Source organism: Jaculus jaculus, chromosome 1, assembly GCF_020740685.1.
Source record: "Jaculus jaculus isolate mJacJac1 chromosome 1, mJacJac1.mat.Y.cur, whole genome shotgun sequence".
NCBI classification, from domain to species: domain Eukaryota; kingdom Metazoa; phylum Chordata; class Mammalia; order Rodentia; family Dipodidae; genus Jaculus; species Jaculus jaculus.
The window spans coordinates 269,527,071-269,552,819 of record NC_059102.1 but is presented as its reverse complement, the minus strand read 5'-3'; the positions used below and the strand labels follow the sequence as shown (position 1 = coordinate 269,552,819).

Sequence of the window (25,749 nt, the reverse complement as noted above, 5' to 3'; positions counted from 1 at the left end):
ACCTTCATATAGGGACAGATGCCCTAAGCCATCATGATGGTCCAAAGGAAATTAGCACCATTAAGCCCTAACAGACTTGGAGTTTCACTGGGGGTAAGGGAAGGGTCTGACATTTCCAAATCAGATTCAACCTAAAATCACAGTTTTTCATATGAGATGTCCTACAGCCTATACATATTATATGGTAAAGCATGATTTAATCATCTTTTAGCCATATTTATATATTTTGTTAAGCCTTTCTGATTTTCATTAAGAGTAATATATGTACCAGTTTTCAATATCTTTATTTGCAAATCTATAATAATGGTAGTTAGTTTGTTGGCTGCATGATAAAAGAGGTTATGAAAAGTGGCATATTTACAATAAAATAATTGTATAAGTGAACCACTGGCTATGAAACCTCCTATAGTAGCTTAAGGCACCCAATTTTCCCCTTTGGAATGGTCAACTTTGATTCCCCTAGAAGTCCTGGGTTGAGTATAATTTCTTGGTGCTTCTTCCATGACCCAAGGTTTAGCAGAAAGTCCCAGAAACCAGCAATTAGAACTAGACCTTCCAGGACTGAGAGGCAGGAGTGGGTACAAGGACATTAGGCTGATTCCAACAGGTTCAACACCATGCGGTATGCTCTGTTCAGGGCATTCCAGTGCCCCACGTCTGTTGATGCCATGTGTATATATCCCGTCACATCTCAAGTGGCCACAACTGCCATGCTTAGCATAAAAGGGGTAAGGGGCACATATGGAAGAGGAAAGAACAGTCCTAATAATCACAGCAACTCTTCTAGATTTCCAATATAAAGGAGTAACTGCTACACTATAATTAGTTGGAATGTAAGTACAATCTAGTCAGGGAGCCACTGAGTTTATAAAACTACACGTCTCATTTATCTCTAATTTTGAAATAATTCATTCCCTTGCTGGGTATGCATGTGAGCAACGGAGAAAGTGGTGCATCTGCTATACCTAAAATAAAGAAGAAAAAATTAAATAATTACAGGGGTAAACATTAGGGCCACTGTATAAATGGCCAAAAGCAGACATGGATCATACATACCCACTCTACCTCGCCTTTAAGTGCAGAAGCAAAATAGGGCATCATGGGATAGAAGACTGGAGAGATTGTAAAGTGCAGAGGTGATCAGTTATCAATAGAGGGTTGTGTGCAGGGTTGAGATAATCAATTAGTCATCAATAAAGGGCTAACTGCAAGTGTGCTGTTCATTAATCCACCTCATACAATAAGCTGACCACTTACCTGCTGGTGCTAAGGATTTCAATGCTTCCAAAAGATGAGGGCTAGAGAACTTTATTAGGCACCGGAAGGGTTCATCCCTGTTAGCCAAGATGCTCCTACCCAAGTCACTTTTGAACTTTGTTTCAAGCTGCCAACAAATATATTTATAAATGATTATTAAGTATATCAGTTGGAATGGTAAAATATAATGAACAGATTATCATTTCATTAATTCTTGCCTTCAGGAATACAGGAATTGATGGAGGCAGAGACCACCTAATTTGCTAGCTAACTGCAAACTCAGAAGGCATCCTGTAAAATACAGGTACTGAACACAAAATGGCAGCATATATGGTGCCTGACATACAGGAGATGCTGAATGTCCCTTCTGCCCTTTGGTGCTCTTTATAGTTTGCTTTCCTTCTTCCTTCCTTCTTCCTTCCTTCTTCCTTCCTTCTTCCCTCCCTCCCTCCCTCCCTCCCTCCCTCCCTCCCTCCCTCCCTCCCTCCCTCCCTCCCTCCCTTCGTTCCTCTCTTTCTCTCATTCCTTCTTTTTTTTTTAACCTCAAGTAGGTTTCACTGTAGCCCAGGCTGACCTGGAATTCACTGTGTAGCCTCAAGGTGGCCTCAAATTCACAGCAATCCTCCTACATCTGCCTCCCAAGTGCTGGGATAAAAGGCATATACCACCACATCCTGCTTGCATTCTTCCCCCCTCCCCCGCCCCCCATTTCTTGAGGTAGGGTTTTACTCTAGCTTAAGCTGACTTGGAATTCCCTATGTAGTCTCAGGGTAGCCTTGAACTCAAGGTGATCCTCCTACTTCTACCTCCTGAGTACTGGGATTAAAGATGTGTACCACCCATGCCCGACTAGTTTACATTCTTAATGGAAAATTAGTACTATATTGTTTTGGGGTGTGGGGAAGAAGGAGGATAGGCCCAGGCTGGCTTTGAACCCACTTAGCCTCCTGAATACTGGGTTTAAAGGTAGGTACCACACCATTCTTTGCTTAGTGGTATTATTTTGTAATTTGTCATTTCAATATAAAAAAGTAAAATCTCAGAGGATTAATATCTAGAATATACAAAGAATTCAAAAAACAAAACAACAAGAAATCAAACCCAATTAAAAAATGGGCTATGGGGCCAGGGAAATGGCTTATCAGTTAAGACATTGCCTATGAATCCTACCCTGGTTCAATTCCCCAGGACCCACAAAAGCCAGATGCACAAGGGGGCGCATGTGTCTGGAGTTCGTTTGCAGTGGCTAGAGGCCCTGGCATGCCCATTCTCTCTTTCTCTCTGACTCTTCCTCTGTCTCTCTCTCTCAAATAAATAAATAAAATATTTTAAAAAAATGGGCTATGGAACTAAAATACAGATAGCATATAAACATCTAAAGAAGTTCTACATCCTTAGCCATCAGGGAAATGCAAATTAAAACTACTTTGAGATACCATCTCATTCCTGTCAGAATGGCTATCATCAAGAAAACAAATGACAATAATGTTGGCAAGGATGTGGAAAAAGGGAAACCCTTCTACACTGTTGGTGGGAGTGTAATCTGGCACAGGCATTGTGGAAATCAGTGTGGAGGTTGCTGAGACAGCTAAAAACAGATTGACCATATGATCTAGCTATAGCACTCCTAGGCATATATCCTAATGACTCTTCTCACTACCATAGAGTCATTTGCACAACCATGTTTATTGCTGCTCTATTCACAATAGTTAGGAAATAGAACCAGCCTAGATGTCCATCCACAGATGAATGCAAAATAAAGATGTGGTACATTTACACAATGAAGTTCTATTCAACAGAAAAAAAAAAAAAAAGAAATATTGAGATTTGTAGGGAAATGGATGGATCTGGAAAGGATTATACTAAGTGAGGTAACCTAGTCCTAGAAAGCCAAATGTACCATGTTCTCTCTCATATGTGGATCCTAGCTACAAATGTATAGACTTGTGTATGATCTGGAACCAAAATCGGTAGCTGAGGCCAGTAAGCTAGACAAAGGCTATAAGGGAGGGAGGAGAGGGAAGGACTTAAGGGGATGGCATTTTATATATGTAAGCAGAAGAACAGACTACAGGGAGTATGATGGACTAAGCAAGGCCAAGGGAAGAGATTGTGTAAAAGGGGAGGGGGAGGGTCAATCAAAATATAAGATATTCTGAGTAAGACATATGAAAGCCTAATTTTTTGGATAATGGCGCATCCAGAAGCCATAGATTGCTACGAAAAAGTTTCAGTGCCAGGAATGGGATACTTTCCAGTGAGTTGTTGGCTAAGGAGCTCCCTGTTGCCTCTAAAACATTACAGGCTATTGCCAAGGCCTTCGTTTGCCTTGAGAAACAGATGATAAGACCCTATTGCTGAAGACTTCATAGGCCTGAGAGGCAAGGCCACTGAGAAATCAAGGTGGGGCTGAGCAGAAAACCTTCTCCCTGTAGACCAGCTAACTGAAGCTGGAAAAAAGCTTCACTGTATGCAGTCCTATGGGAGATAAAGTCCTCAGTGGTGAAAATGGTGGACATTGGATGCCTCAAGTTTGGCCAGACAGGCCAAAAACTGAATGAGTGCAATAGTGGCATGTCTGCTCTGAGGGAAATCAACTGCTCTCTAATTGGACTGGAGACTGGCTCTATGGGAGGGAATACATACCTGGTATTGAAAACCTAATCAAAAGCCTATGGCAGGTGAGGTCATGAGCCTTAGGGGTATAAAGCCTGCTCTTGCCTGGCTAAATGTACATATTATTCTCACCAAACTGCCCTGAAAGTACTATATTTATTGTTCATGTTCAAATATTAATGCTACTTTTACTTTTAGTTAGAGAAGCTTCTCTTTTCAGATGGCAGTGACCACTGGGATGACCCAAAAGGCAACATAGTGGTGAGAAGAAGAGAGTAGTGAAGAACAGAGTAGTGTCTAGCACTGAAATATCTCTACCACACCCTCCAAGGCTCAGGGTCCATTGCAGAAGAGGTGGTGAAAAGAATGTAAAGGCCAAAGGAAGGGTACCACTCCTTATAATGTAACTGTCCAGACAGAAATAGGCCTTGATATCTATGACCTCACAGTACCTAGTAATACCTTCACAAGACTCTCATAATAGGAGAAAAAGATGATGACATCAAAATAAAAGAAAGACTAATGGAGAGAGGGAGGGGATATGATGAAGCGTGAAGTTGTGAAGGGGAAATTAGGGAAGGGAAATATCATGGTTTATTGTCTATATATATAGAAGTTGTCAATAAAATTAAAAAAGAAAAAGAAAAAACATGTCAAATCTCTTGACTTACTGCTTTAATTTTAAAATCAAGAAAGGTAGAAAATATATGTAGAAGCTAGGTTTGGTGGTAAGCCAGGCTGGCCTTAAATTTGGGATTGTCTAGCTTTAACCTCCTGAGTGCTAAGATTATAAGTACATACCACTATGCTCAACTAATGTTTTGACATACTTATTCTTAAATATTATGAAATACCCAAATATTGATACTCAAGAAGTATGTGAGGCTAAGGGAAGTAGTTCAGTTGGCAAAGTTTTTGCCATGTAAATATGAGGTCCTGAATTCAATCCCCAGTACTGCAAAAGGCCTATAATCCCAGCATTAGTTAGGCAGAGGCAGGAGAATCAGGAGTTCAAGGCCAATTTTACTTACATAGTGAGCCTGAGGCTGACCTGGGATACATGAGATCCTATTTCCAAAACCAGACTAAGGGCTGGGTGTGGTGGCGCTTGCCTTTAATTTCAGCACTTGGGAGGCAGAGATAGGAGGAGTGCTGAGTTCAAGGCCAGCCTGGGACTACAGAGTGAGTTCTAGGTCAGCTTGGGCTAGAGTGAGACCCTACCTTCAAAAAAAGAAAAAGCAGACAACAAACCCAATGTGAAAAGTATGATCTTTCCCCCTGTAAACAAATCAAACCATATAACCTTTGGGCCTAAGTGAGCCAATCAATAACAGATTTAAATGTGTACTGTAGCTGCAAGAAGAACACACAGAAACAATTTTGTTGGGGGACTTGGCAAAGGAAAGTGTCGTAAGTATGTGCAGGGTTCATGTAAGGGTGATATAAACTCAAATTTTCCTTCCTTCCTTCCTTCCTTCCTTCCTTCCTTCCTTCCTTCCTTTCTTTCTTTCTTCAAATTTTCCTAATAGTGGCCATGGATGTGTACACCAATACCCTTCTACCTGGCCTTCTTGGTGGGTATTAGCACAGTTTTGGAACAAATGAAGTTCTACACTATATATAATGCTAATGAGGACATGTATTCATTTTTTTTTTTTTTTTTGTTTCTGTTTATTTGAATCAGAGTCTTGTTATATAATGCAGGTTTACCTTCAACTTGCGATGTAGCCCGGGTTTGCCTAGAACTTGAGATCTTTCTGTTTCAGCCTCCTAAGTACTGGATTATAAGTATATGCTACTATATACAGTTTATTTATTCAAGTATTTATGAGCACCTACTATGTGCCAAATACTCTTTTAGACATACATGGACTAGAAAGGTACAATTTCCCCTTCTCAAATATATGGACCACAACTAGGAATAAATAACTGAATTAATATTGAAGATGAAATGAAAAACAAAATTCAGTACTTCAAAATGTCTCCTTTGCTACTATGTATTTTGTGTTCTGTTCAGAAACTTAACAGGGAACTTAATAGGAACAAGCCTTATTTTACACTTAAGGTTTCAGTATATATTTTTTAAAAAATAATATATTTTATTTATTCATTGTTTGAGAGAGAGAAAGAGGTAGAAAGAAAGAGAGAGGGAGAGAATGGATGCACCAGGGCATATAGTCACTGCAAATGAACCCCAGATGCATGTGCCCCCTTGTGCATCTGGCTTACATTGGTCCTAGAGAATTGAACCAGGACCCTTTGGCTTTACAGGCAAATACCTTAACTGCTAAGGCATCTCTCCAGCCCTCCAGTATCTTTTTAAAGAAAAAGAATGCTGTTAGAGTGCACATAATGTCTGCTACATTGTCCTACCTTATACTGCGCGAATTCCAGCTGTGGTTGAGGGTAGTCTCCAAATGCTTCTTGGGTCACTCTCTGGATTCTCTCTTTTTCTAATGTGTTTTCATGGATGATCCTTAAATCCACTATAAAATGGAAAAATTCCAAACTGAAACAGCCATTAGGAATATACTTCATCCTTAAAGTACAGTCTTCATTCCCAACCCTTCAAATTACTTGTACAACTTAACTATATTTCCTGTTCTTTATGTAATTATAATTCCTTATTAAATAGAGCACTAAAGGAAGATAAGACAATAAAAACTGCCCACAGTTCTACCACCTCAATATTTTCATACATTTATGAGACTACTGTGTTGCCTACTATGCTAATGAGGCACCTCATACATTTATATCTCACTCTTTTATTGTCAGTAGTACAAAAGTTGTGCTTTGTTTTCTTTACTTAACATGAAGTCAATAGCAGTTCCTATGACAGTAGGGCTTTAAAAGATTTGATAGTGGTTTTGTTTCCTTTCATTGCTTAAAGGAGTTTGGGTTTTCTAGGGAGAGACTCATACCACCTGTGAGTGGCAGTGTAGTCACCATTCTGATTATTACAGAACCAGCTGGTGCGAAAGCATGGGCTGCATAGTCTGACAAACTTAGCTATGTGAGTCTGTTAGGAATTACTACATCCTTCTAAAACCTAGCTTCCCAATGAAGAGGTACAATTGTGATTTTTTCCCCCTATCTGCTACCATGAAAACCAAGGAAATAATCATACACATCTTACTATGGTGATGGGCACAAAAGACATACTAATCACCACGAGCTAGGTTTTTTGTTATTGTTATTATGTGCCATGGCATTCTTTAAATTCTAAATGAGATCTGTGGTAGTTTGGCTTTCTGCCTTCCATAGTTACTTATTTTTCAGTTTTTATGAAAGCACTAAATAAGATACTAGCACACACACACATACACAGACATGATCATGGATGTTTTACTGATTATTATAAGATATCTGAAAATGAATGAGGCACTTTCACATTTCAATTTTATCTAAAAATTTTGCACATACTATTTTTATCTAGTCCAAGACTTCTTTCCTGTAAAGGTGGTGTAGGGTTGTGATTTTCAAAGATCTAGGAGGAAATAAAACAGAGAGAAGAAAAAGGATATTTTACTAATTTTAACATTTTGAGGTCAGGATATTAATTGGCTTTAGCATGTAAAAAGTATGTTAAATCTTACTTTTCTCCTTATAGAGATGCTATCCTTGTATTTTGTTTTATTTTGTTTTGAGGTAGGATCTCACTCTAGTCCAGTGCTTGACAATGTACATATTCCTAGTAAAGCAACTATTATAGAACTGTTCATAGCCATTGGCATGAGGATGGAGGGTAGAAGGAACAGCTAGGGGAGAAAATCATTAACTAATTTCTTTATTTTTTGGGGGGCAGAGGTGGGGTTTGAGGTAGGGTCTCGCTCTAGCTCAGGCTAACCTGGAATTCACTATGTAGTCTCAAGGTGGCCTCGAACTCATGGTGATCATCCTACCTCTGCCTCCTGAGTGCTGGGATTAAAGGTGTGTGCCACAACACCTGGCTCCTAGCACTTGGGTGGTAGAGGCAGGAAGGTCAGGAGGTCATGGCCAGCTTCAGCTAAGTAATGAGTTCAAGACCAGCCTAGGCTACAGGAGATTGCCTCAAAAAAGCGGGGGGAGGCTGGAGAGATGGCTTAGCGGTTAAGCGCTTGCCTGTGAAGCCTAAGGACCCTGGTTCGAAGCTTGATTCCCTAGGACCCATGTTAGCCAGATGCACAAAGGGGTGCATGCGTTTGGAGTTTGTTTACAGCACGTAAAGGCCCTGGTGTGCTCATTCTCTATCTGCCTCTTTCTCAACACAAAACAAAAACAATTAAAAGTTTAAAAAACAATCATATTTCTTTCTTTCTTTCTTTTTTTCTTTTTTTGATTTTTCAAGGTAGGGCCTTGTTCTAGCTCAGGCTGACCCTCTGCCTTCCGAATACTGGGATTAAAGGTATGTGTCACCATACCTTTAAGATTTCTTAAAATTAATCTTCCTTTCCCTTCACAGAGTGATGTGCACAGTACCATCACTTTTTCTATTAGGACAGGGAAAAAGAACATTTCTAAGAGTCTGAACACGAGAGCTCCATCCCTGCCATTAAAGGGGAACAGCACATTTAAACAGTTTAACAAACAAATGGTGGGGCTTAATCATGTGACTGAAAGCTTTTTCTAATTTTTCTCGTGATGGGTGGAAGTGGGCCTCCACCTGCTCAGTGGGTCTTAGCTCCTATATGCAAGAGCACAAGAAATTTAACCTTAAAGAGCCATTCCTTGGCTTACCTGATTATACTCTTTAAAAACTATAGCCTGAAGAGAGTCTAGGTGTCGACTTCTCAGGTCCATCTGCACAATCTGATGGTGTTGGCTAGCAATTGTCAGTGCCTTGAAACCAAAATGAGCAAAGCTGTTAGAATTTCTGTTGTTGCATTTACAAAAGATGTCAAAGCAAAACATAGGAGCTGCAATCAGTGAACAGTTTTTATTTAGGAGTGAAAGAAATGGGCATTGTGGCACACACCTCTACTACCAGCACTTGAGAACCTGAAGCAGGATTGAGGTCCCATCTTAAAAACTAAATAAGTATATTTATCAGCATAAAGTATATGACCTACCTAAATTAAATCAAAATGAGATTAATCACTTAAATAGACCTATAACAAACATGGAGATCCGAACAGTTATCAATAATCTCCCAACTAAAAAAAGCCCAGGCCCGGATGGATTCACTGCTGAATTTTACCAGACTTTTAAGGAAGAGCTAACACCATTGTTTCTTAAACTTTTCCAGGAAATAGAAAAAGAAGGAATTCTACCAAACTCCTTCTATGAGGCCAGTATCACCCTGATACCAAAACCAGGCAAAGATAGAACAAAAAAAGAAAATTACAGACCAATCTCCCTCATGAACATAGATGCAAAAATTCTCAACAAAATATTGGCAAACAGAATACAAGAGTATATCAAAAAGATCATTCACCCTGACCAAGTAGGCTTTATCCCAGAGATGCAGGGATGGTTCAACATACGCAAATCTATAAATGTAATACATTGCATAAATGGGATGAAGGACAAAAATCACATGATCATCTCATTAGACGCAGAGAAAGCATTTGAAAAAATCCAACATCCCTTCATGATAAAAGTCCTACAGAGACTGGGAATAGAAGGAACATATCTCAATATAATAAAGGCTATTTATGACAAGCCTACAGCCAACATATTACTAAATGGGGAAAAACTGGAAGCTTTTCCACTAAAATCAGGAACAAGACAAGGGTGTCCACTGTCCCCACTTTTATTTAATATAGTTTTGGAAGTCTTAGCCATAGCAATAAGGCAAGAGACACACATAAAAGGGATACAAATTGGAAAGGAAGAAATCAAGTTATCATTATTTGCAGATGACATGATTCTATACATAAAGGACCCTAAAGACTCTACTAGCAAGCTGTTAGAGCTGATCAAAACCTACAGCAATGTAGCAGGATACAAAATAAATACACAGAAATCAGTAGCCTTCATATATGCTAACAACAAACACACAGAGGATGAAATCAGAGAATCACTCCCATTCACAATTGCATCAAAAAAAATAAAATACCTTGGAATAAACCTAACCAAGGAAGTAAAGAATCTATACAATGAGAACTTTAAAACACTCAAGCGAGAAATTGCAGAAGACACTAGAAAGTGGAGAAACATCCCTTGTTCCTGGATTGGAAGAATCAATATCGTGAAAATGGCAATCTTACCTAAAGCAATCTACACATTTAATGCAATCCCTATCAAAATTCCAAAGGCTTTCTTCATGGAAATAGAAAAAACAATCCAAAAATTCATTTGGAATCACAAAAAGCCTCGAATATCTAAAATAATACTTGAGCAACAAAAAAGAGGCTGGTGGTATCACCATACCTGATTTTAACCTATACTACAGAGCCATAGTAACAAAAACAGCATGGTACTGGCACAAAAACAGACATGTAGATCAGTGGAACAGAATAGAGGACCCAGATGTAAAGCCCAAGTAGCTATAGCCACCTGATATTCGATAAAAATGCCAAAAATACTCATTGGAGAAGAGACAGCCTCTTCAGCAAATGGTGTTTTGAAAACTGGATATATATCTGCAGAAGGATGAAAATCGATTCTTCTCTCTCGCCATGCACAAGAATTAAGTCCAAATGGATTAAAGACCTTAACATCAGACCGGAAACTTTGAAACTGCTAGAGGAAAAAGTAGGGGAAACCCTTCAACATATTGGTCTTGGCAAAGACTTTCTGAATACAACCCCAATTGCTCAGGCAATAAAACCACAGATTAACCACTGGGACCTAATGAAATTACAAAGATTTTGCACCGCAAAGGACACAGTGAAAAAAGCAAAGAGGCAACCTACAGAATGGGAAAAAATCTTCGCCAGCTATATATCTGATAGAGGATTAATATCTATGATATACAAAGAACTCAAAAAGTTAAATAATAAGGAATCAAACAAGCCAATCAAAAAATGGGCTATGGAGCTAAATAGAGAGTTCTCAAAGGAAGAAATACGAATGGCATATAAGCATCTAAAAAAATGTTCTACGTCACTAGTCATCAGGGAAATGCAGATTAAAACTACATTGAGATTCCATCTCACTCCTGTCAGATTGGCCACCATCATGAAAACAAATGATCATAAATGTTGGCGGGGATGTGGAAAAAAAGGAACCCTTCTGCACTTCTGGTGGGAATGTAATCTGGTCCAGCCATTGTGGAAAACAGTGTGGAGGTTCCTAAAACAGCTAAAGATTGATCTACCATATGACCCAGCTATAGCGCTCCTAGGCATATATCCAAAGGACTCATCTCATTTCCTCAGAAGTACATGCTCAACCATGTTTATTGCTGCTCAATTTATAATAGCTGGGAAATGGAACCAGGCTAGATGTCCCTCAACAGATGAGTGGATAATGAAGATGTGGTACATTTATACAATGGAGTTCTACTCAGCGGTAAAGAAAAATGAAGTTATGAAATTTGCAGAAAAATGGATGGACCTGGAAAGTATTATACTAAGTCAGGTAACCCAGGCCCAGAAAGCCAAGCGCCACATGTTCTCTCTCATATGTGGATCCTAGCTACAGATGACTGGGCTTCTGTGTGAGAATGAAAATACTTAGTAGCAGAGGCCAGTAAGTTGAAAAGGAGACATAAAGGGTGGAGAAAGGAAGGGAGGAGGATACTTAATAGGTTGATATTGTATATATGTAATTACAATGATTGTAATGGGGAGGTAATATGATGGAGAATGGAATTTCAAATGGGAAAGTGTGGGGGTGGGGAGGGAGGGAATTACCATGGGATATATTTTATAATCATGGAAAATGTTAATAAAAAAAAAAGAAAAAATAAATAAATAAATAAAGCTTGGAAAAAAAACAAAAAACAAATGATCATAAATGTTGGCGGGGATGTGGAAAAAAAGGAACCCTTCTGCACTGCTGGTGGGAATGCTATCTGGTCCAGCCATTGTGGAAAACAGTGTGGAGGTTCCTAAAACAGCTAGAGATTGATCTACCATATGACCCAGCTACAGCACTCCTAGGCATATATCCAAAGGACTCATCTCATTTCCTTAGAAGTACATGCTCAACCATGTTTATTGCTGCTCAATTTATAATAGCTGGGAAATGGAACCAGGCTAGATGTCCCTCAACAGATGAGTGGATAATGAAGATGTGGCACATTTATACAATGGAGTTCTACTCAGCGGTAAAGAAAAATGAAGTTATGAAATTTGCAGAAAAATGGATGGACCTGGAAAGTATTATACTAAGTCAGGTAACCCAGGCCCAGAAAGCCAAGCGCCACATGTTCTCTCTCATATGTGGATCCTAGCTACAGATGACTGGGCTTCTGCGTGAGAATGAAAATACTTAGTAGCAGAGGCCAGTAAGTTAAAAAGGAGACATAAAGTGTAGAGAAAGGAAGGGAGGAGGATACTTAATAGGTTGATATTGTAAATATGTAATTACAATGATTGTAATGGGGAGGTAATATGATGGAGAATGAAATTTCAAATGGGAAAGTGTGGGGGTGGGGAGGGAGGGAATTACCATGGGATATATTTTATAATCATGGAAAATGTTAATAAAAATTTAAAAAAATAAATAAATAAATAAAAAATAAAAAAAAGAAAAAAAGTGTGTAAATGCTTAAAAAAAATTAAATAAGTAAAAAGAAAAAGTCCAAAAAAATTTAATCCATGGTCTTTTACTCAGCTTAGAAAACAAACAGAGCAGAGGAGACAGCTCAATAGTAAAGCACTTGTTATGCAGCTGTAAGGACCCAAGTTCAGTTCCCAACACTCACATAAAATGCTGTGCATAATGGTGCATGCCTGAAATCCCAACACTGCAGAGGCAGAGACAAGAACATCCCCAGGGCTCACTAGCTAGCTAGCATAGCCAAATCAGGGAGAGACTTTGTTTCCAAAATAAGGTGGAGAGTGACTTAAGTGGTAACCTGATGTTGACTTCTAGCCTCCACATGCACACACACAGGTCCACAAGCACCTGAACACACATGCACATATGTTATGCACACAGGCAAAAGCCAAAACAGAATGGTATGGCAGTGGTGTCATGAAGATTCTTATAAATGTAGTCATTTTTAGAAAAGCAATCCAATTTAAGTTAGGAGGTTAGGAATAAACAATACTCAAAAGTTACTATTTTAGGATACTAGCCATCCAATGCTACAATGCTGCCATATAAGATGCAAATGTGTATGTGTTAGGGTAAACAATACAGAAACAAGCATGTGTTAAATATAATTGCCAGGGCTGGAGAGATGGCTCAGCAGTTAATGTGCTTGTTTGCAAAGCCTGATGACCTGGGTTCAATTCCTCAGTACCCATGTAAAGCCAGGTGCACAATGTGGTGCATGTATCTAGAATTCATTTGCATTGGCAAGAGCTCTGGTGTCCCCATTCTCTCTGCTTGCAAATAAATAAAAATATTAAAACAATATACTTTCCAAAAGAAACAGAATTACTAGAATCAGATATTCACCTGGAACTAGAGAGTGGTGGCAAGTTTACCTTAAAAACACAGTAGAAATGAATGCAGCCTTTATGGGTAGGATGTACTTGCCAGGTTACATGTGGATCAATGAGCACAGTGTACATTGAACAGAGAGCCAGATATTGAGTACTAGGGCGAAGTACTGAAGGAAATGGAAATGACTGGTAGTCTTTCTGCCACTTTACTAAACACTCAAGGAATTCAAGTCACAAGTAATACATCACTGGGATCCTGCAGTTCACAGGCCCATGACGTGAAGTGTGTGGTATCCCACCGATACAGGTGTGCCAGGAACTGATGCAGCCAGTTGGCAGGGCTGCCTTCTTGCAGACCCTGAAGGAGTTCTGGAACAAGAGAAGGTGCTCACAAGTCACCAAGCCAATTTGGGGATGAATTATTTGGGAGAAGATGCTAGGAAGCCTGTAATACCAAAGGCAGAACCACACAAAGAAGCAAGGTCTGGTCAGAGGCTCCATCTGTGGTAAAGCAGCCTTCTTGAGGACAGTATGTGTGGAAATGGTTACAAATCACAATGGTCTTCAACAGATAGATTAAACAGACATGATGGCTGGGTATGGTGGCACATGCTTTTAATCCCAGCACTTATGAGGCAGAGGGAGGAGGATTGCCATTAGTTCAAGGCCATCCTGAGACTACATAGTGAATTCCAGGTCAGCTTGGGCTAGAGCAAGACCTGCCTCAAAAAATGAAAAACAAACAAACAAAAGACATGAAAAAGCACTGTATATAACACTCTGGATTTTGTGATGACAGATCTTCTGAAAAAATGAACAGTGCTATTTTGGGTGAAGGGTAGAGAAAAAGATGTACAGAGTTCTGTAGACTAACCTTTGATCTTTAGGGACTTATGAATTGGTTACATTGCTGTTTTTTAAATGTTCAAACAGGTGTGCTGGCACACACCTTTAATCCCAGCACTTCGGAAGCAGAGAGAGGAAGATTGCCATGAGTTCCAGACCACCCTGAGACTACATAGTGCAGCCTAAGCTAGTGAGACCCTACCTTGAAAAACCATATATATATATTTCAAAATATTTTATTTATTTGCAAGCAGAGATACACAGAGAGAGAGAGAGAGAGAGAAAGAGAGACAGACAGACAGACTATGGGTGTGCCAGGTCCTCTAGCCACTGAAAAGCAACTCCAGATGTATGTGCCACCCCATGAATCTGGCACAAAGTATGAAATCGAACCCAGGTCGTTAGATTTTGCATGCAGTGCCTTTAACTACTGAGTCATCTCCCCAGCCCAGTTGCATTGTTTTTGAGATAATAAGCATGTATTAATTTTAGGTTAATAAAAAAGAATAGCTTCAAACTAATACCTTATGCCACATTTCCACTTACAGATAAGAAAGGTCTCTGATCCTTAGTTTAGTAGAATAAGAAGGTGGTATTCTACATTAAATGCATGTTGAGTAGTTGAACTTACAAAGACTTTGAGATAAGGATATAAAATGTTAGTGCTGGTAGTAATTTGTTCCATACCTGCTTGAGCAGGGGAAGAGTGCTTTTCAGATAGGAGGAAGAAGTGAAGGCATATGGGGTCTGGGAGTAGTACACCACAAACGTAGGTTTGTACTGGTTTGGCTTTGAGTACTGTGTTCCCCAGGCAACTCGAATCCACACTGCATTCTTCTCAGCATCTCTGAAACTCACTGTTACCTTAATGAGAAAAGATTTTGGTTATTGAGAAAAGATTCTGGTTTACTGGTTAAACCTCCTCGTGGCACCGACTGCAGATATTTTTTAGGAGTAAACAATGTCACTCTCATTTTTCATATATGTGGAGACCCAGTAGTTTTTTCTTATTTTGGTGTGAGTGTGTGCATGCACACCTGCAGTACATGTGATGTGTGCATACAGATAGGTGTACCCTGTGCATATGAGTGCAGAGGCCAGAGAATTTCAGGTGTCCTCTTTTCACTAACCCATCTGTTTCCTTAAAATGGAGTCTATCACTCAACCTAGAGTGCATTTTTGCCATTTTTTTTCAGTACTCAAGTCCCCAAACGCTCCAGTATCCTTCCCTATAGGACTAAGGTTACCAGCATGTATGGCCAAGCCCAGCTGTTTATAAGATTGCTAGGGAAATAAACTTGGGTGATCTCTGGCCAACTGATGTCTTCAAGTTTGTGAAGCAAACACTCTTAATCTCTGAGCCATCTCCCCAGCCCTTTTGTCTTTTTTTTTTTTTTTTTTTTTTTTTTGAGGCAGGGCCTCACTCTAGCCCAGGCCAACATGGAATTTACTATGTAGTCTCAGGTTGGCCTCAAATTCATAGTGATTCTCCTACCTCTGCCTCCCGAGTGCTGGCACTAAAAGCATGTGCCACCACACCTGACAGAATGGGTACACCAGTGCCTTTACCTGCTGCAAAAAAACTCCAGGCATATGTGAATCTGGCTTTATCTGGGTATGGAAATTCAGGTTGTTATGTTTTCCAGGCAAAAGCCTTAATGGCTGAGCCATCTCTCCACATCCTTTTTGTCAACTTTTTAATGACAGTGCTTTAGAAATTCTTGAGAAATCATTTTGTGGTTGTTTTATAAAGATATATTTATGCCTCACAAAGTTTTTTGGAAGAAAAAATTCACTAAAAACCTAGAATCAGGTTATGGCACAAGTACTTTTTCTTTTTTTTTTTTTTTATGGGAAAAAATGATTTATTTTGGCTGACAGACTGTAGGGCAAGCTCCATGATGACAGGGGAAAAAAAATGTCATCAGCAGAGGCTGGACATTACCTCCTGGCCAACATCAGGTGGACAACAGCAGCAGGAGAAGGCCCCAAACACTGGTAAGGGTAAGCTGGCTATAACACCCATAAGTCTGCCCTCAACAACATACTTCCAACAAGGTTCCAATTCCCAAACTGCCATCAGCTGGGAATCAAGCATTCTGAGCACATAAGTTTATGAGGGACAACAGAATCAAACCACCAACATGCATTAGAATGAGCTCAGGTACTATCTCTCCAACTCCTACAGATATACATACATACATATATAATTTTTTATTGACAACTTCCATAATTATAGACAATAACCCATTGTAATTCCTTCCCTCCTGCCACTTTCCCCTCTGCAACTCCACTCTCCATCGTATCCCTTCCTCCTCTCAATCAGTCTCTCTTTTATTTTGATGTCATAATCTTTATTTCCTATTATGATGGTCTTGTGTAGGTAGTGTCAGGCACTGGGAGGTCATGGATATCCAGGCATTTTTATTTTATTTTATTATTACTTTTTTTTTTTTTTTTCGAGATAGGGTCTCACTCTAGCTCAGGCCGATCTGGAATTCACTATGTAGTCTTAGGGTGGTCTCGAACCACCCAATCCTCTTACCTCTGCCTCCCAAGTGCTGGGATTAAAGGCATGCGCCACCACGGCTGGCATTTATTTTTTCTATTTGTCAATACTGCTTCAGGTTAAGGCATGTTTAGAAGCTAAATATGTGAATGTGCTACCATGCCTGGCTTCTAATTATTTTTAATATTTTTATTTATTTATTTATTTGACAGAGAGGGAGGGAGAGAGAGTGAGAGAATGGGTGCAACAGGGCCTCCAGCCATTGTAAATGAACTCCAGATGCATGTGCCCCCTGTGCATCTGGCTTATGTGGGTCCTGGTGAATCAAACCTGCACAAGTACTTTTTCAATTATTTCTTAGGCTTGACCGGAACACTTCCTCTACTTGTGTTTATGAAGTATGGTAGCTGTTTTATAATGAAGCCTTTTTAGCAGCTAGCCCACATGTATACTATAAGGTTTAAGATAAGTAAGATTTCTATGTAGTAATGGGCTCAAAATGAGCTAATCCTGGGGACTGGAGAGCTTGCCTGTGAAGCCTAAGGACTCTGGTTCAAGGCTTGATTCCCCAGGACCCACGTTAGCCAGATGCACAAAGAGGCACATGCATCTGGAGTTCGTTTGCAGTGGCTGGGGACCCTGGTGTGCCCATTCTCTCTTGCTCTCTATCTGCCTCTTTCTCTGTCTGTTACTTTCAAATAAATAAATAAAAATAAACAAAAAATAATTTTAAAAAATGTGCTAATCCTAACGTCCTAGGTCATCAGCTTGCCCCAGAGTCAACATTCCCTTGGGGCTTGGACCCTGGAAAGGACCATGAAATAGTGACACATGGCTTGTCAGCTCTACTTCCTCCCTCTGGGATCTTTCTCCAGGAAAAGTATGCTACTATGGTCTGATGGTGTGAGCAATCTCTGCCAAGCCTGTACCCAGCTGCTTCTCTAAATTTCCTTGGTGAAGCAGACAAAGAATTCTCTCCAGTGTGGGGTGTGGGCATGCAGAGCTGCGTGGCTTCCCCTGGGGAGCAGTCCTCCAGGGCTTACTGGCTTCTACAAGCTGACACAGAGTAGGGACTTACTCTGGATGGTTCTGCTTCCCATTTCAAAAGCACAAACAGCTGCTGACCAGTGCCAGAGTCACTAACTGCACTGGAGTACTTAATGGAAATTCATTAGGTTCAAGATTAATTTGCTCAGTCACACTAGCCACATCATAATTGCTCAGTGGCCACACAGGACTAAGGTGGTGTAGAGGACAGTGCCAAAGAAGGATGTTTCTGTCACTGCAGAGTTCTACTGGACAGCTCCTGAGAAAGAACCAGGCACTGAAGGGAAAGATCGATGTTTTCATATTACTTAAGAGTTTGTCTTGGATATTAAGTAGAATTATACAGGATATGACTAGATGAATTTAAGACAAATAAAATACCAAGATAGTGGCACATTTTAAGTGTACAGATATTATTAGATTGAATTGCATGGAAGTTCAGACTAATTTTTCTTACATTTTTTAATGCTCTCTGAAGAATTTTCTTAAATGAAATTTTGAATTGTTCCATATCAAAAAGGTCAACATCTTCATCTGTCAAAGTGAAAAGACATATAAAGCATATTTAAGGGAGATACAACGTCTACACTAAACGTAATTTTAAACAAGCCTGAAGCTGTTGTGTGTAACTCAAGAGGAGGACTGCTCCCATTACAAATATTCCCAGGACTGACATGTTAGCAGTAGATGTAAGTAGTTATCCCCATTTTTTTAAAAAAGAGAATATAGTGTTAGCCCAGGTGTGGTGATGTACATCTGTGATCTCAGCACTTGGGAGGTAAAAGCAGGTGTGCTTCGAGTTCAAGGCTAGCTTGGTCTACATAGTGAGTCTAGGCCAGCCTGTGCTACATAGGTATACCATGTTTCAAAAACAAGTAACAAAAAAAAAAAACAAATGAAAATTCAAAAACCAAAAGCACCCCTGCAACAAAACAAACAAAAGACACACTGCTATTATTATTTTTTTCTTTCTGTAAATACAAGTATATGTGTTGTTGGCATTTTTATACTAACTGAGCCATCTTCATAGCCCTTGCTATTCTTTTTAATTTGTCCAATACAAATGTTCAATTTAAATTAAATATAATTACCTGGTCCTTTACTCATCTGAAAAACATTCCAAAGTTTCTGGTGCCGATGAACTTGAGTATCTGAGAGAGGAAGGGCTTATTACTTAGACTTACATCTCAGGATTTTGCAGCAGTATACTTATGAATACATGTTTAATAATATAAAATAACTGGAGAGAATAACTCACAAATTGGTAAAGATTTATCTTCATAACATCAGCTTTATATGGTTTAATATGCTTTAGACAAATCTTTATTATTCAACTCAATCTACATAGATAACATGGCTTAGATTTAGCATGTATTCTTATTTTGCCAGATCATTTGGAACTTGACCTCAACCTGCTCTCAGAATGCAGACTTATATGTGGTCATGTAGGCTACATGACTGTCACTGGTGTTAGCTACTGCTTCTTCCCATAGCATGAATCACCTCTCTTGTACTGAAATGGAACATTAAAGATATAGATCCATTTTTAATGGATTAGTTAGAATCCAGTTACTGACAATGAGACAAATTAATTCAGAAGCAACACTCTTATTTAGGATTTAGTCATGTCATAGTTGGGACCGGGTGTTATAAAGATGATTTCTGATACACATCCAAGTTGTAGAAAGCAGTTCATATATAATGCCAACAAATGATTAATGAAAACCATGATCTGCTCTAAGCACTTAACATGTACTTTTTTTTTTTTTTTTTGAGGTAGGGTCTCGATCTAGCACAGGCTGACCTGGAATTCAGTATGTTGTTTCAGGGTGGCCTCGAACTCATGGCGGCCCTACCACCTCTGCTTCTTGAGTTCTGGGATTAAAGGTATGTGCCACCATGCCTGGCTTGACATGTACTCTTATTTAATCCTCACCATAATTGTATGCGGTATTATCACTATTGTACAGATTTGTCAAACGGAAATACTGAGGTACAATGATGTTAACCTGAGTTTACAGCGAGGCAGTGAAGCAGTCATGAAACCAACCTAAGAAACCTTGTCCTAGAGTCTGTTCTCGTCCCCAGTGTTTCCTAATGATTAAATACATGGGCTGGAGAGATGGCTCAGCAGTTAAGTGCTTGCCTGTGAAGCTTAAGGACCCTGGTTCAAGGCTCGATTCCCCAGGACCCACATTAGCCAGATGCACAAGGGGGTGCATGCATCTGGAGTTCGTTTGCAGTGGCTGGAAACCCTGGTGTTCCCATTCTCTCTCTCTGCCTCTGTCCTTCTCAAATAAATAAGTAAAAATAAACAAAAACTATTAAAAAAAAGAAAATAAGTAAATCCATTTTAAAAAGTGTATTTATTACAAAATACCTAAGAAACAGGAGGAAAAGTAAGAAGCTACATTGTAATAACAAATTCTTGGGAATATACAAATTCTATAATCCTGTAGAGCTTATGATGAACCAGTCTCTGTGCCAAGAACCTGCAGACATTATGTTGTCAAATTCTCATACTCCTGTGTATTAGGGGCCATTATCACCTTCATTTACTTAGGGTAAGTCTGAGGTCAAGAGGAGATACAACTTGGGAAAGGTCAATAGACAGGTTAGAGTCAGAGCCTGGAATGACATTAGGTCTCCCTTAACTCCAGAAGCTACATCCCTTTGTAAAACATTCCTTCCAATGACATTCCCTGAGGGTCAATACAAAGCTCACAACTTACAGACAATGTCTAACAGGGCCATGTCTTGCACAGTTGCACACTTCTCCTGAAAGAGAGGATAAACGAATTAGGAGATGAGGGGAAAGGTCTGGTGCTACCTCTCTCAAGCCCATTTTAAGACTGGTTAGAGCAGATAATATATGATATTATAGATGGCTCAGCAGTTCAAGGTGCTTTCTTGCAAAGCCTGAAGGCCTGGGCTAATTCCCTAGTATCTAATGTAAAGACAGTTGCAAGAAGTGGCAATGCATCTGGAATTCTTTTGCAGTAGTAAGACGTGCTTGTGTTCATCTCTCTCTCTCTCTCAAATAAATAAAAATATTTTCTATAAAAGAAACCCAATAAAAATTTTTTTCTTCACTTTATAAGTAATCAAGTAATTGTTTTAAGTCTCTTTGGGACTAAGGAAAGAAACAAGGGCCAAAAAAACTAACATGTTTAAAGCTGTTAAGTCTGAATATCATTACCTCACATAGTAGAAGCAAATCCTGAGCCAGAGATTCCTTTCTCTGACGGAAGTTTACAGTCTGCAGTTGGCTTTCAGACAAAAAATTCCAGGTTTTTAGGATGGTCATCATTTCACACACAGGGATTTTCAAGATGGTCCTCCTGATAAATTCAGCAACAGTCTCATCCATCTCGTTGGCACTTTATCACAACAAAAACAAAAAGAGGAAAGTATTAATCAAGTACAGAAACTTTTTGAGTTTTTCCAGCATCTTATTATTTGTTGTTGTTTTGAGACAGGGTCTTACTCTACCCCATGCTGATCTGGCACTCACTCTGATCTGGAATTTACTCTGTAGCTCATACTGGCCTTGAACTCATTGTGATCCTCCTACCTCAGCTGAGATTAAAGATGTAAAACACACACTCTGCTTCAGCATCTTATTTTTAGCTAGGAATTGTTTTGGAAGTCAACCCCAACTTTTTTTTTTTTTTTGAGGTAAGGTCTGTCTCTAGTCCAGGCTGACCTGGAATTCACTATGGAATCTCAGGCTGGCTGGCCTTGAACTCAAAGCAATCCTCTTACTTTTCACTCTAGAGTGCTAGGATTAAAGGTGGTGCACCACCACGACTGGCTGTTATTATTATTATTTTTTTAATGAGAGAGAGAGAGACAGAGAGAGACAGAGAGAGAGAGGCAGAGAGACAGAATTGGTACGCCAAGGCCTCCAGCCACTTCAATCGAACTCCAGATGCATGTGCCACCTTGTGTACATGTGACCTTGCACACATGTGCCACCTTGTGTGCCTGGCTTATGTGGGACTTAGAGAGTTGAACATGTGTCCTTAGGCTTCACATACAAGTGCCTTAACTGTTAAGCCATCTCTCCAGCCCTGATTTTATGAGGTAAGGGTTTTGCTCTAGCCTAGGTTAACCTGGAATTCATTATGTAGTCTTAGGCTGGCTTTGAACTCACAGTGATCCTCCTAGCTCTGCCTTCCGATTGCTGAGATTAAAAGTGTGTACCATCACACCCAGCCTATGTTTACCTTTTAATCAATTCTGTCTCTCTCTCTCGGCAGGTTTCTATGCAGCCAAAGCTGGCCTAGAATTTGCTAGGTAGATGAAGATAACCTTGGATTTCAGATCATCCTACCTCCACATTCAGCATGCTGGGACTACAGTGCATCACCATGCCTGGAACTGAATATAGAGCTGCATGCATGCTAAACAATCAAGCACTCCGTTATATCTCTACTGTTTTTTTTTTAAATCCCTGGAGATGGTCTCTCTCTGTTGCCCAGTTTATCCTTAAACTGGTGGCAATTCTCTCAGCTCCACCAAACAAACACTGGTATTACAGTGTGGGACACACACCCAGCATGATTTTTAGAGTTAAAAAAAAAAATTAGTGCTGTCATGATTTGGATAGTTTGTCCTCCAAGGATTTTTGTGCTGTGACTTTGGTCTACAATGCAATGGCACTGAGAGGTGATAGCTATTTAAGAGGCATAAGCCTATTGGAAGGTGATTAGGTGATTGGGGGACCCTGCTCAGAAGGGATTAATACACTCTCAAGGGAATATGCCATGTCTAGTGGGATTGGGTAAGTTTCCTCAAGAATGGGCTTAAGCCTGGCATGGTGATACAAACCTGTATCCTGAACACTCAGAAGATTAAGAATGTAGGCTACCAGGGGCTGCCCAGTGCTATTCTGTCTAAAAAAAATTCATTATAAAGTAGGTGTGGCTTTCCCCACTAACTATGTCTTCCTCTCTAGTCATATTACTCTTCTGCCCACATTGCTTTCCCTTCACACAATACCGTACCACAAAGCATTCTGACATAGTGCGATGTAGCTAACATGCAAACGTCAGGGCTGGGTATGGCGGCACACACCTTTAATCACTTGAGAGGTAGGAGGATCACTGTAAGTCTGAGGCCAGCCTAAGTCTACATAGTGAATTTCAGGTCAGCCTGGGCTAGAGTGAGACCCTACCTTGAAAAAACAAAACACACACACACACACACACACACACACACACACACACACAAAAGAAAAAGAAATGAAAGAAAGAAAAAAGAAAATGTCTAGTTCTTCCTTCCCTCCTGCTCTGGGTGTTGTTGATTAATGGAACCTACAGCCTTCCTCATGCTAGTCAAGGGCTCTAGGACTGAGCCAAATCTCTAACCCCACCTTTTCTGGAAGTCTTTTACCTGATGTTCCCACTGATGTATTTGGAAAGTTTTGACTTTTGACTTTCTTTGGCATGAAACTTATACTGGATCATGGAATTCGGGATAACCTAAGTTTGTGTTACTGGGATATGGTCACTCATATTGGACTCCAGAATAAGCACTCTTACTCCCTTTGAGATGAGAGCTGTGCTTTTGTATGTTATCAATAGCCACAACTGTTCCAGGGCAAGTACTATGTTAGTACTATTCATATCTATACCTCTAAAATCTGTAAGAGTATTGTAACCAGGAGTAAAGATATTCTAAGGAGACACTTGTACCCGACTCCTTCGCTATCAGAGCACTGAGACCATGGACCTCTCCTCCCCCCAAATTGGGATATTCCCCAGAAATCTCAAGCTGGGAAAAGGAAAAGGCTGTAGCCTTGTATGAGTCAAAGGAGCTGGTCTCCCAGGAAAAGAATGCACAGCTTGTCAAGTCACCTCACAGGAGAGACTAAAATAGAGATGATGTCGCTTCAGGGACCACACTTTATCCAGGACTGTAGTCATCAGACCTCGTATCCTCTCTTTAACCCTAACCCTCATATCAGGACCCTGTAGTTGGACTTTGGTTGGGGGGGATTGCCATGGCACCTTTTTGATCCTTTTCTAATGTAACCATAGTGAGTAAAGCTCCTTTCTCTGCTTATCAATTTACTTGCCTTTAATTGGCATATCAGAGAATGATGGTCAAGCCTAACAGGAGTCCAGTTTCTGACCCTAACAACTCCAGTAACCATGTCAGTCAAGTCATTAAGTTTAGTCAGGCTCTTTGGTTTCTGTGGCAGAAACAAGATGAAGGGAATGCCATCCTTTGAAAAGCAATGCAGTGAGACACACACATTGTGTTGCCATTGTGGCTCCAAAGCCTACCACTTTCTGAAGTCAATCTGTGGCAAATGTGGCTGCCCTGCCAAGTGCAAGACAGAAGTGCCCAGGCTAAGAGGCAAAATACTACCAGAACTGGGCAAATGAGACGCCTGAAAATTGTCTATCTCAGATTCAGGCATGGAATCTATGAAGGAACAACTCCTAAACCCAAGAGGGCAGCTGTTGCAGCATCCATCTTATTTCAACTATCAATCATAATGTTCTGGTTTCAAAAAAAGCTTAGTCAGTCCAAGAACCATCTCATAGGCACTTGATAAATACTTAGTAGTGTGCATGAGAAAATAACCTGGGAAGGATTAAGGTTCAAGTTCAGTGAACCATTAAATCCTCATTTTTTCCCATTAAGAACACTTGGATTTCTTCCAAAATGATGTTCTTGGGTCTCATCAAGTTAAACTGGGGGAGTGTGCTTGTATGCTCCTTAGTTGTGGGTAGTTTGCAGAATGCCATGTTAAAGAAGAGGCAAAAACAGCATACTTAACCCTATCAACAAAGTTAGAAAACTTTTTTTCTTGCAGGTAGGGTCTCACTCTAGATCAGGCTGACCTGGAATTCACTATGTAGTCTCAGGGTGGCCTCAAACTCACAGTAATCCTCCTACCTCTACCTCCCGAATGCTGGGATTACAGGCCTGCGCCACCACACCAGACTGAAAACTTTTGAATAAACTTTTTTTTTTTTTTTTTTCCTGTGAAGATCTTTTAAATTACTTTCTGCTTCCATGGGCTTTAGCACAGGGCCTGGCATATAGAAGATGCTCAAGATACAGTTGTTGAATGAACCTATGACAAAAAAATTCCTTGTAAATAACGTTTCCGTAGGCACACACGGCTACAAGGTACATCAAGAGTAACGCAAGAGAGCTTGAACAAAAAAGATGAAAAGGAAAAAAAAGGTCTGGGATTTAGTTCGGCTGGTAGAGTACTGACTTAGCATATATGAAGCCCTGGGTTCAATCCTAGCACTACAAAAACAGGATGTGGTGACAGACTTATGTAACCTAGGCACGCAAGAGGTTGAGGCAGGAGGATTAGAAATTCTAAATCATCTTGGGCTACATAACGAGCTCGAAGCAAACTTGGGTTACATGAGACCATGTTTCCAAAAAAAGGACATAAGCCAAAGGTACCAAAAATCAAAGCGAGGACCTGATTCTGCTCAAACCAGAAGCCCCGGTCCCGAGGCTGACGCTTCTCCCGGGACACCCCGGAGCCGGCCCAGCGCAGACCCGCGAGGTACCCAACGCCACGGACCACTCAGGGCAGACATGACGTCAGGAACCAGCACCCTGCCCCTTGCTTCCACCAGAAACACAGCCCCTCAGCCCAGGCCGAGATCAGAACTGCGCTGAGACCGACCGGCTGCAGCGCGGAACCACCCTGCCGCAGGCCATAACTTGCCTTCCTCAACGGTCCCGCCACCTTCCGCCCCGAACCCACGAGTTCAAAAGCTCACCAGCCCACATCGCCGGCCGCCTCCACGGCAACTCTTCCCGCCAAGGCGCCTTCAAAACCTCCAACTGCGGGTCCCGCCGCCTCAAGCTCCGCCCACCGGGCTCAGGCTTTGGACTGCTCCATGAGTGCAGGGGACACCGCTGGCGACAGAAGTGAAACCAGAAGGATACCCACGTCACTCTTCTCTGGAGAGGAGGCCGGTAAGGAATATTAACTAAGTCACGAAG

General features: G+C 40.4%; 1 protein-coding gene across 1 annotated transcript; it reads right to left on the bottom strand.

Moving 5' to 3' along the window:
* Nucleotides 1-265: 265 nt before the first annotated feature.
* Nucleotides 266-25,609, bottom strand: Cenpn (centromere protein N). The gene is made up of 11 exons (XM_004659591.2): nt 25,524-25,609; nt 20,957-21,137; nt 20,490-20,535; nt 18,849-18,908; nt 18,215-18,291; nt 14,889-15,065; nt 8,590-8,691; nt 7,297-7,360; nt 6,247-6,359; nt 1,258-1,384; nt 266-965 (listed from the first exon to the last, which is right to left on the bottom strand). Exons 2-11 carry the CDS (start codon nt 21,125-21,127, stop codon nt 883-885), a joined length of 1,020 nt encoding a protein of 339 aa, XP_004659648.1. The 5' UTR covers nt 21,128-21,137; nt 25,524-25,609; the 3' UTR covers nt 266-882.
* Nucleotides 25,610-25,749: the final 140 nt, after the last annotated feature.

Excerpts from the sequence above, each read along its gene's own strand:
- Cenpn (XM_004659591.2), bottom strand. The coding sequence starts at position 21,127 with ATGGATGAGACTGTTGCTGAATTTATCAGGAGGACCATCTTGAAAATC. Across the intron at positions 6,360-7,296 it reads TCTTGGACTAGATAAAAATA|TGGATTTAAGGATCATCCAT; the intron begins GTATGTGCAAAA and ends TCCATTTTATAG. Across the intron at positions 966-1,257 it reads GAAATCCTTAGCACCAGCAG|GTATAGCAGATGCACCACTT; the intron begins GTAAGTGGTCAG and ends TCTTTATTTTAG.